We start from the raw sequence: 12,005 nt of genomic DNA, 5'->3' as shown, positions 1-12,005 counted from the left end.
CAAGGAACTAATGGGAATAACAACATAAATTAAATACAAAAATGTTGCATCTTAAAAGCAAAAAGCAACAAAAAAAAAAAGCAGTGTACAAAACTGCAACACACTGGAATTTAATGAAATACCAAAGAATTGTATTTTCTTCCTAAAAAAAGAGTCAGGACTGAGCCTGTGACTGTAGCAAGCTACAGAAGCTCCCTAGAAACATCGATTATATTAGTATGTAGGATCAATATATTTTCACTGGAACCTTTGAACTATAATACATTTTAAAGGATAGGACTAAAACATCTATCTTGTTTTTTTTCCTAAATCTTACAAATATTATCCTTATTAACATCCCAAGCATCAGACACCAATCAGCCACGAGGATGATCTACTTTATCACCTTTAGTGGTTCAAAGCAGAGATTCAGACTAGAAATAATTTCTGCTTTTAATACAAGGTAGCATAAGTAAAAGAACTTGTTCTTTCCAAATAAAGCCTCCTCAATACATTAATTTTATAACTAAGTTCACACAGAACCACATTAACACTTCCATGCATTCTATATAGAATATAAAGGACCTCCAAACTCTTTACAACGAACCCCTTTTCAAGCCACTGAAACGAAGGTAATTCCAGAGAAATTGAAACTGGGGGAGGACTAAGGACAGCTACATGAAGGCATGTGTGTACTGAATGGTCAAATAAAACCCCAGGTACTACAATAACCTATTAAAAAGAACATCCAATGTTTTATTGGCATCCAAAAAAAAAAAACCAAACCCAACTGAACTTAAAATAAGACACCACACAGGTGCCACTTTTGGATCAGCATTATAAAATACTGAACACACATCCTTTTCAGCTATTTTAATTTTTAGTACTTTTACTCTCCAAAGACGGCTGTCTCTCTGGACATCATGTTCCTCTTCACTGACAGCACTGAAAAAAAAAACCCAACCAAATAAAAAAAACACACCTATTTTAGGTACATACTCTACACAAATACTGACTTTTGGTTTTACTGCACGAGATTAGGCAGAATACGTTGCTATACGAAAGGTAAGGTGCAAATGAAGACTCATTAAAGGTCTATCAGGAATCTATCTGAATGTAGAGGATTCTGCTGGCCCTCCCGTGCTCCAGTCTCCAGACGAATCGGGTGTGCTAATGCCACTGCAGTGAAAGCCACTGGTGAGTAGCATCATTCTACACAGAATTCCCATGGCTTCAGCATGAGAGAATTAAAATCAGGATTTCACAATGGTTGCTATCACATACTCTAAACTGTGTGGAGAATAGAAACAATTTCTACAACTTCATGAAGTTTTGACATTGGTAAAACTTTGTCTTTTATCCTCTTGCTCCTTGTTTACAAACACCCTTTAAAAATAAATATTACATTTAGGAAGCTACAATCATAGCTAAAAAAAAAAGGTTCTGTCAAAGTCTGTTTCCCAGCACATAACTCAACATTTAGGAAAAAAAAAACAAAAACAAAACAAAAACACACCACCTCATTTCAAGTCCTTCCCCCTTACAAATCCTCCAATGTGGTGTCACTGCTATGACTTTGTTGTCTAAGAGCCAAAGAATTCAGGGACTTTTCCCAAGAGTAATCTTTGCTATGCAGCCTCGCTAGCTGAGGAATGTATTATATCAGACCACAAACGCTACACTACTATCTGTTAATATCAATCACTGTTCCAGATCATACAGTCTTTTTGCATATTTCATTGCAGTTTTCTCAGCAGTTTGTTAGCCATATGCTAAACCACACTTTTCTCAAGTGTCATACCAGCTACATAATCTGAAATATAAATGAAGTTTGAAGTTAACAGTAAAAAGACCAGTTCATGGCATATGAACAATCAACAGTTAATTATGATGTGGAAAAGCACTTCATCCCCAGTAATGATAGCCACTTAAGTCAGTTACATTCATCTTTAATACTAGAATTATTAATACCTTACACAAAACTTGCAGGCTACTGAATGATAAAAACAAGCTTCATCTCAGGTAAAAAGCCCTCTGTGCATTCCTCTTAGACATTAAGAACTTGGCGAACTGCAACAGAAACAGTACTATAGGTACCTCCTTTACTGTTACTAAAAAAGCAAACTGGAAGGGTAATATTTACTGTATGTTGCTGAACTAGAACCCTAGATTATTTTTATAGTTATTCAAAGGAGCATAAATTTAAATAAAAGCTTAAATTTATTTTTAAAGGAGCTGGAAAAAATACTAATTCAATGCATCTCTGACATTCCAATTTTGAAAAAAAAAAAGTCTACATGCAGTTTTTGATCTAGACTATAACAGGACTAGGTGAACACAGCTATTACACTGAGATGAAACAGTCTGGCTTTTATAGAAAGGTAAGATCTGGAACTGTAAGGCCATGCTGAATCAGCAAACTGCCCTATAGCACTCTGTTTTTTAAGAGCTCAGCAGGTGTGGAAGTCATTCTCACCTCAGGTTTTTTGCAAGCTAGTTCTGCCTCCTGTTACTCAGCTACAATGTATATGTAAATCCAGTTTAGAGGCCACAAAAAATACATACATGCTTATCAGATCTTGCAAACATCCTTGATGCTCATTTCATCAGAATAGTGCCTGCAAGTTCTGAAGCCTATTGCTCTTCTGTTCACAGAGAAAAAAGGAATATGCTCTTAGCAAAGGCTAGCTAAGCTCACAAAGTAACTACTTGCTAAGTCATGAGAAAGTGGCAAGTCATCCTGTATGCTAGGACTTTACCTTGTACTGGTTAACATGGATCAAGAATGTAACTTCTTCCTAACGAAGACAAAACTCCCTTGGTTCCTTACTGCCTCCAAGGGGATTTCTGGTGTTGGACCGGCATATATACAATTTAAAATCATCTTTTCCCAAAGTATCTCTCATCTAGCGCATACTAAAATAGATAGATGGAAAATAAGGGAAGTGAAAATAATCAAGTACTTTCAGTAAAATGTCATACTAACAACTTTAGAAAAGAACTCACGATCTGATAATCAGAGCCAGGAAACTCATGCTCTGTTCTTGTTCTTACTCACACCACAATATATAGCCATAGGTGTTGTACATGAAGATCATGTTAGAAAAGGTTAAAAAAAAAACTGAAGATGGGGATACCACTATAAATACCCACCCCAAAGTATCCAACACATAGCATTTCAGCATTTGGAAATTTCTGAGTGAAAGGCTCTGTGTAATAAGCAACTTGCTTTTTTCCCTTTGACAACCTTTCACTCCAAAACTTTCAGTAGTTAAGAGTCCAATAATTTAATTGAATCATTTCATCATTCTGATATTTGCATCAATTAAGCAGGCAATGAAAGACACTGAAATAGGCTCTACTGCATTCTGTTAAACCAACAGCATGCTATGCTGACTAGCCAACAAGCTAAAGCATTTTTCCTTTCCTTGTTGCTTAGAACACAAAAAAAAAAGCTTAAATGTAACTTCTGAAAGGCACTTTTTAAGTAGAGCAACAGGATAACGTGCTCTTAAACAAACTGTTAAGCTTCAACTTTAAAAAATTATGAGTTATTAGGATTTTTGGTTTTTTTAAACATACTCAGACACAAAAATTGGATTGTTAGTCTAAAAAGATGTCTTAAAAGCTCATATGGACTGGGGTTAATCAGATATACTTACAGGGCAAACATAACAGTTAAATTACAAATTCCCTGGAATTACAAAGAAGAAATCTACAAATAAAATATTATCTAGCAAGTGCACCTTTATAAATATGTTGATATTAAAAGATGAAACAACACTGTGTATTATTTTGAGAGTGTCACTCCATAGCTGCATAGTTAAAAATATCTTTCATCACCATTTCTGGGAAACACTTCATATATGCAGTACAAAAACTGTTTCAAAATGCAACATCTTCCTGCTTTTCCAGTGGCTTACTTGAAAAGTCTGGTTCTAAGTTCTTGTAAAACACAGCTTTCCCCTGTAAGACAGGGACAGAGATGGGCAAACACCTCAGGACACATCATCAGCTGGAAATTACGTGAGAAGCTGTCAGACAAGAGCTAGTGGTATCCTTTCCTATAACTTATTTTCAAAGCGAGGAAAGTAAAGCCAAAGAGACTGAGATATCGGCTTTTTTTTTTTTAATAGCATGTATCAACTCCCAGCATTTTATGTGCAGGCAATATAACCTGATAAAACTGAGTAAAAGAAAAAATAAAGCATAGAACAATTAATGATTTAGCCAAAGTCAAAGGAAAAATAACAAAGCCTGGACAAATCAAGAATCACACTGGTTCCCTTCTCCAGTAAGTGAAAACTTTGTTGATTGATAGGGTATGATGAAGACAGATCTAGATATTTAACTCTTCCATCAATTAGGAATATCAATTACCGACTGAAGTACCTTCTTTTCTAATAAGGTAAAATGATCATTCTACTGAAAACTAGTCTCATCAGCTCAAAAGAGACACTTCAAACAAATTAAAGGTAAACTAAAAGGTCAACCAAGGACAACTATTAAATGTAATTAAAAAAACATTTGTGTGTGCCTGACCACATGCAAGAACAGCATTCACTGCTGTATAATTTCATCTTTAGAGAGAAAGAGACCCCCACACCCAAACCAAAATATTAACCGGTAACAAAATTGTCCTAACAGTTAACAAATTTAGACCAGTATCCTGCAAGCAAATGCATAACTGACTTCAATAAACCTATGCAAAACTAAGACCATTTATGTGACAAACTATGTAAATGTATGAGTGCTTGTAGATTTAGGGTTTAACAATTATTTTAATGTCAAAAGGTCTGTGAAAGATCAGTGAGGCTACATTTCCAATAATACAGAATTCCTATACAGTGGTTCAATTATGTGTGGTGTTTTTAAAGGGGCACAAATATTTGGATTTTATACCATTTTAATACTTGTGTAATACATGACAGACCACGCTGTTTTAATTCAAAAGTGTGAAAAAAAGCCAGTTGCTGGTGAGCATGATTCTTCAGGCAACCGAGTTAGCCATTTGCTGAAGATCCCGACTGGCAGAGAATGCAATTTCCTGCAGGTTCAGCAATTCAATACCTGCAGAAAATAGCTAAAATAGATTTCAAGCCAGTTACTATATATAGATATTGACATGCATAGAACAGAAAAAAAAAATGCATTTTGGAGCCAGCTTAAGATTTCTTGTATATTACTGTTCTTATCAGCAATTACATTCTTTTCAGCTTTGGTTTAAATAAGAAACACTAAAATACTTTCTACTAAAGTATATGGAAAAGATAACCAATTACTTTATATAAATCTCAATTAAACACTGCGTAGTTTTACAGCTATTTAATTTTATCTAATATTTGTCATTCACTTATTAAATGATATCCAGGAATTCAGCTTAATCACACTTTTTTCTAATATGAGAAGCTATACATTTAGTTTCTGAAAATTTCTCTACCGCCAGCAGAACATTTGGCACACCTGTATCTAAGCTCTGCTGAGCATCTGTTACATTAAATGTACTTTGTCAGGCCTGAAGTCTGCTTAACAGCAACAAAGAAAAATGTGTGTAGAAAGGGTCAACTAAGTGTACCACAAGAGCTGCCACACAGGCTTACCCTTTGCCTCTTTCATCAAGCTACCACCTCATCTCTGACACCAAAATATCTTTTTTCCAAAATGTTTAAGAGTCCTGTGTCTGTGTCTCATCAATAAAGAAAAGTTTTCACCTACTAAGTGGAGTTAAGTTGAACAAAAATATAAGCTTTTTCCAAAACTGAAACCTATGGAACTAAGACCTGATGGTTTTGTTATATCCCAGTATGACACGTTAATATAGTCTAAGCAGATGACATATCTGGGTTGTCTTCCCCTGCCTCTTGGGCACGTGTCGGTACTACACCCAGAAAGCACACTTACCTCATCAGCGCTGCCAAATTCGGAGTCCAAAGGATTTGTACAAACACCAAGCAACTCCAGGCTATCAAATTTATTTCTGAACTCAGTCCAGGACACTCTTATGCTAACAGGCTGCACTACTTACAAAGTGATATGGGTCTTGCTACCACATCCAAAGACTGTCCTTAGACAGTCCCAGGCAGGATTGAGTCCAGCCTCTGAGCCACTGGGGGCTTGCGCCACTGCCGATTTTAAACATCCCTCTATAGACTACCCCTTCCCTGGCTGAGCAGGAAGACAATGGAGATAATTTGCTACCGACAGGAAAGGCAACAGGGGCCACCTCCCCAGTGCCGACAGCTTTCTGCTGTTAATCCCCCCACGCCTTGAGCAGCCCCGCCCGGTACGGCATGGCCTGGCCCTGGCCGGAGGCTCGACTGCCATGTGCCGGGGACAATGCGAGTCGGGCGGTCGGGCCCAGCCTGCACCCGCCGTGACACCAGGGAGGCGGGAAGGGGCCGACGGCGCGGGGAGACGGGGCTGAGGGAGCGGGAGGGGGGAGGCGGGGATAGCAAGGGGGATAGTTTTTCCTCAGCCCCATCTCCCCGCGCCCTCAGCCCCTTCCCACTGCCGCTGCCCCGCTTCCCCCTCACGCGGGCCTGCTCTGACCCCGCCGCCCGCGCCGCCCTCCCCATCCGCGATTTCCACTATCACAGCGGCCGCGGCCCCGGCCCAGGCCTGCCGGCGCCCTCACCTCGTTAAGCTGCCTCTCGGCGGCCTCCCGCAACGCTGGATCCATGGTACCCCGCAGGGCCTCGATGATGGTGTTAGGGTCCATGGTGGCGGCGGCGGGGGGAAGAGGAGGAGGCGGAGGGCAAAAGCCGGGGCCGCGCCGCGCCGCGTGCACATGGACCCGCCGCCTCGCAGCGGCCACCGGCGCGAAAGGAAGGGAAAGCGCCAAAGGCCCGGATAGAGCTACCCGCCGCCGCCACCAGGGAGCGGCGCTTCTTCCGCTGCCCGCGCCCCGCCTCCGCTCCGCGGGGCACTACGGGACCTGTAGTCTAATGGCCGCCGCCGCGCCCCCAGCCGCCGCCCGCCCCGCCAAACCTAAGCGGCAGGCGGGGGGCGCACTTTGTAGGGAGGTCGCGCTGCCGCCATCGCACGCTGAGAGGATGGACGGATGGAGAGGGGTCCGCCGCTCGGTTCCCGTTCCGCGTAAGGGCTCAGTGCTCGGCCCGCTACCGCGGGGGTGGGTATTGTATTTGGGGCAGCAGCGCTGGCCGGCGGAGAGGGCCTGAAGGCGACGGCGGCCTTGCGGTAGGCGCCAGTGGCAGCGGGGGGCTAGGCTGGGCTGCCCGGCTCTGTCTCGAACTCATCGGCCGCGTTAGAATTTAAGTGAAATCCGCTGTTTTATCGAAAGCCCCTCTTACCGCGTACGCTTCCCGTTTTCGGAGGGACTTGGATGGTTGGTGAGGACGACTTGGAGGCATGCTTGCTTTATGATAGGCACAGGGTACAAACAGTTCTTAAGCATTTTGTTCTGCTAGTTTTAGCAGAAAACAAATAAACAAAAGATTCCGAGGATGCGTCAGAAATTTGTCAGCAAATCAATATTAGCAGAGCTGTCATTTCTGGAGGGGACTTGGACTGCTTAAGTTGGTCCTCTCTAAGCCACTTCTGTAGGCTTTATGCTACAAGCCTAAATAGGCCCTGAAGTAGTTTCACTTACATGAGTAATCACAATAAAATAAGCAATACTATTTGTAAGTTAGGTGCATAGTGATTGGTAAAATTTAATCACTAGTATACAGAGTGACTCATGTTTGGGGGATGACATTCAGTGATGTACTTGAAATTTTGAGAGTCATTTTTGTGAGAGGAGTTTATTGAACAGTCAGATAATAGAATCAAGAAAAAAAGTCTTCCAAACAGTCTATCCTGGAACAACTCTGAAATGAAGGCACATTAACAAAAAAAACCCCTGCGTATCAAATAGAAAAGCAGAAATGCAGATACATATAGAAGATAACACAAATTAAAAGTGATACAATTTAGAAAATTCATAAAGGACACTGTTTCTTTACTTGTTTAGTTGGTTTCAGGAAATGCCACATTAAAGCTTGATTCCCTTTACCACCCTATTGTGCTTGTGGTCTTGCAAACTTTTCCCATACGTGGAGTTAGCATGGGCCACAGGCCATTCCCAACACGTAGCCTGGATGGAGCCAGCTTGGTTTTGAAGGCCATCCTCTCTCAGTTGGCCACCATCCCAGAGGATGGCCTACGGCAGGCAAACCAGTACCATCTCAGCTGGCAAAATCTGCACTATTCAGGTTTATCTAGAGTGTCTTTTCATATATGAAACAGCTTAACAGACTTGCTTTTGTATATAAATTTTCCAAATGAGTAACTTTTTCATGATTGTTGCTGGACTGCAAACAGGATTCCTCAGTTTCTCTTGCTATTGTTTTTTTTTTATCTTTTTTTTCCTTTTACATAATTCTAAAAACTGTGATTTGCACTACGTTGTGTAAGGGATATCAGTGATGGTCCATGTAGGACCACTGTGGGAAATTACAAGCTGCACACAGCTGTGAGAACAACGACCTTGGAGAGGGGAGCTAGGAGGGTTGTTATTGAGCAGGATGTTGCTGCTATCCGGGAACCACTGCTAGCCAGCAGGGCACGTACTTGGCAGGCCTTGCTGCATGTGCTGGCCACGCGTGCACCAACACCTGGTCAGTACTCTTCCGCTGAATCTGCTGAGGGTATAAACAGAGGTGGCTCAGCGCAGAGGGAGAGAGAAAAGGACCAGAGCACACTCTACAAAAAACAGGGGACACCCTGAAGGTGCTGTGCCTACCTCCCTTCTCTGCTCTGACCCCGCTGATCATCATCCTCCTGCTCAGCGGTGTCTCCGGCTTAGTCGGGGTGGTAAGACTCTCATAAAGGGAAAACAATACGCTGGTAACTGCTTAAGCTAGGAACTGTAACTGCTTATGGTAGTAACTGCTTATGCAAGGCTATAATAGAGCAATAAATACTGTTGTGTTTTTAAATATCATATGCTGGGTGATCTTTGTGCATAGAAATCCTACGAACCGGTTACATACGTACGTGTTGGGTTTTTTATTGCAAGTATGAAAATGAATTGTCTCATTTATAAAACTAAATGGTGAAGCAGTAATGAATGTCTGTCTTTCTAAATAAGCCCAGGAGACATATGGACCCAGAAGACTCAAGTAGGTACCATAATTTCAGGATATGATGTCATAGGATGTTCTTCCCTAAGTTGCCCAGATCTGCAGTCACACTCCAATTCTAGATGTTGCCCAAAATGTCAAAAAAGGTGAAATACTGTAGATTCAATACCATTTTAAAATGTTACAACAGAGTATTTTCCATGCTTTTATGTCACAGCACAGATAACAAAATCAAATCTCAATGCCCTTTTTATTAAAGGAGCAAAGCAATAACACCTCTAAGCAGAGAGAACATAGATGCTAAGCTGATCCAACAGCTTAGGAAACACAATATATCTTCCCTAAAAAGAAAAATAAGTACTTCAAAGGACAAAGGGCTCATGATATATGGGTTATACATAATACTCCTTGTATTATGCAAAATGCTGCAAAGAATATCACAAAAGGATGCGAACCATTGTCAGCAGAGGTGCTGCATTCTTTGTATAGTATTAGCAGGACAAAAAAGACAAACCTAGCCATCACAGTACAGCAATTAATGAGGACTTTGGACAAAACTGTTTAGCAAACAAAGGAGGTGAAAAATATCCTACCAAAGCATAAATAAATATCTTGCAAGATGCAATAGATGAGTTGTTGTAAGAATTAATTTTAAAATAAAATTTTAAATCCCTGGAGTTAATGTTGTAGAGAAATGTGTCCCTTAGCCGGACAAGCCTCATTAAATTCTTGGTCTCCAAACAGAAAAAAAATGTATACATGCTGCAGAGATTAGCTGCCTGATAATGTTCTTTGTTTTGTGTGAACACCTGTAGACAACCTCAGGCTGCTGTGGGAGAACTGAGATTCTCAAATTATCTCATAAAAGGCAGATGTGGTATTGCACAGGTATGCAAAGTGTATTCCTGCATCAACAGCATTAAAAATACCAACCCAGAATTTGGAAAAAAACACTTGCATGTGAAGGTACCTACCAGTCCTACAAATCCAAAGGAAGTTTGGATATGGAGTAAGCAGATGAATCACAAGCACGCAAAGCTATCCTGGAGCTACTTCTACTAAATCAAAGATGGCAATAGGAAAGAAAAAGTATGCACAGAAATATTGTGCCAATATGAGAATTTTGCAAATAATTATTTATATTAGTCTTAAAAGCTCAAACAAGATTAAGATATGAAGCTATAAAATGAAACTGATTATAGTCAACATGATTTGGTGTAAAATCATCAAATAAAGGTTTTTCATTGTTTGAGGAGTTCTCTAGTTTGGGTGGGAAAATGGTACAGAATAAATAAGACTTCTTTGCTTTAAAATATCATAGTAGGCTATAACCTAGTGGGCACACATTAAAGGGATTGAGAACTGGCAAGTTACAATTCTCAGTAAAAAGGCAGCAGGTTAAGAGTGATTATTTAAGGGACCGGATACCACTGTCTGACTCTTTGCGATTTGATAATCTAAGCAGTTTTGAAATAAACATAAAATCACTGCAGATCATGTGTGAGGATGACTTAAGACTAGCAAAACAATCCTATATGGATGGGGTAAGTTAGTAACCTGAACAACAAACAGAAATGCACTTGAATGCAGCCAAATGTAAAGTTGTACATTTAAGAACAGAAATGCAGGCAAGTTTCTATAGACTCAAAGGATTGTTGGGGACACTGTGGACATGCGGGTTGACATGAGCTCCCAGCAGGATGTTGTGGCAAAAGACTTAGTACAATCTTTGAGCTGAAAGCAGGGGTTTGAAAAGGGGGTGTTGGTGTCCTGGTTTTGGCAGGGATGAAGTTAATTTTCCTCTCAGTAGCTGGTGTGTTTTGGATCTGGTGTGTGAAGAATGTTGATAAAACACCCTGATGATACCAGTTGTTGTGAATGAGACCAAGGACACTGTCCTGCTTTCCAAGTCTCACTAACTTGCAGATGCAGGAAGCTGGGAGAAAGACAGACAGAATAATTGTCCCAAACTGGCCAAAGAGAGTATTCCATGCCATGAACTTCATGCTCCGTATATAAGTGGGGGCTGGCCAGACTGGGTATCTGCCTTCCTGGCATCCATCTTTCTCTCTTGTTTTGCTAGCATCATTCCCTCTACTGGGGAACGATGGCTCCCTTTTGCTCGCTGCTCAGTTTTGTTTCCATGATTGCTGCTCGGGACAGGCTGTATCGGTCATTGGGACATCGGGTGGTGAGAAAACATATATTGTTCACTTTATGTATTTTAATATCCTTATATTCTGTTATTATTGTAGTTTTTCCTTGTTATTTTAGTAAATTGTCTTCATCTCTACCAGCAAGTTTTCCTTCCTTCCCAATTCTCTCCCCAGTCCCACTGGAGGGGAGGGTGAGTGAGAAACTGTGCAGTAATTCAGGCTAAACCATCACAGTTGGGAAGTGATTTGTCCTTTCCTCTCGTGCTGGAGAGACAGATGCTACATTGCCAAAGAATAGCTCTAGCATTTACATTTTTTAAGTATTTACAAACTGAGATATATAAAATACCCATAAAATTATTTCAGATGAAAATAATAGAGAGACATATTTGAAATGTCCAAATTAGGTTTAAGACAAAAGCTGTGAGGAGTCTTGATTACTGTATGTCACTACTATAATGATGAGATAAAGCAGAAATTTAGTGGGCAGCATAAGGGAGATTCCTTACAGAGTCCCTGCTCTGAGGCTGGCTCTAGCCGAAAAAGCAGGATACCATAGCATGCCCATCCCGTGGTGACACAGCTCCCTTTAATCCCCTCTAGTCAGCTGGGAGTTGGCTTTACCCCTAAGGTAAACTTTGCTGAAATTTCGTTCAGGATGGATGTAAAGAAACCACTAAACTCCTTTATGTGGCCGTAAGCTCAATACTCACTCCACACTGCCGGCTCTCTTGCCAGAAAACCAACCCAGGACGCACCAGAGCCCCGCCCCGGTGAAAGCAGGTCA

General features: G+C 40.8%; 1 protein-coding gene across 3 annotated transcripts in view; it reads right to left on the bottom strand.

Annotated features, from left to right (window-relative positions):
- The window catches only part of IPO7 (importin 7), a 38,640-nt gene extending 31,813 nt beyond the window's left edge, over positions 1-6,827 (bottom strand). The window contains exon 1 of one of the 3 annotated variants that reach the window (XM_086747990.1): positions 6,614-6,827. In XM_086747990.1, coding sequence (XP_086604116.1) covers positions 6,614-6,697 — 84 coding nt within the window. In that variant the 5' untranslated portion in view covers positions 6,698-6,827. Of the gene's footprint in view, positions 1-2,544; positions 2,596-6,613 lie in introns of those variants that run through there. The other 2 variants (XM_086747992.1, XM_086747991.1) reach the window with 2 other exon arrangements.
- Between the last annotated feature and the right edge of the window lie 5,178 nt (positions 6,828-12,005).

This window comes from Chlamydotis macqueenii, chromosome 5 (assembly GCF_036417535.1).
Source record: "Chlamydotis macqueenii isolate bChlMac1 chromosome 5, bChlMac1.mat, whole genome shotgun sequence".
In the NCBI taxonomy this organism is placed as follows: domain Eukaryota; kingdom Metazoa; phylum Chordata; class Aves; order Otidiformes; family Otididae; genus Chlamydotis; species Chlamydotis macqueenii.
This window is presented reverse-complemented; position numbering and strand designations above follow the sequence as displayed.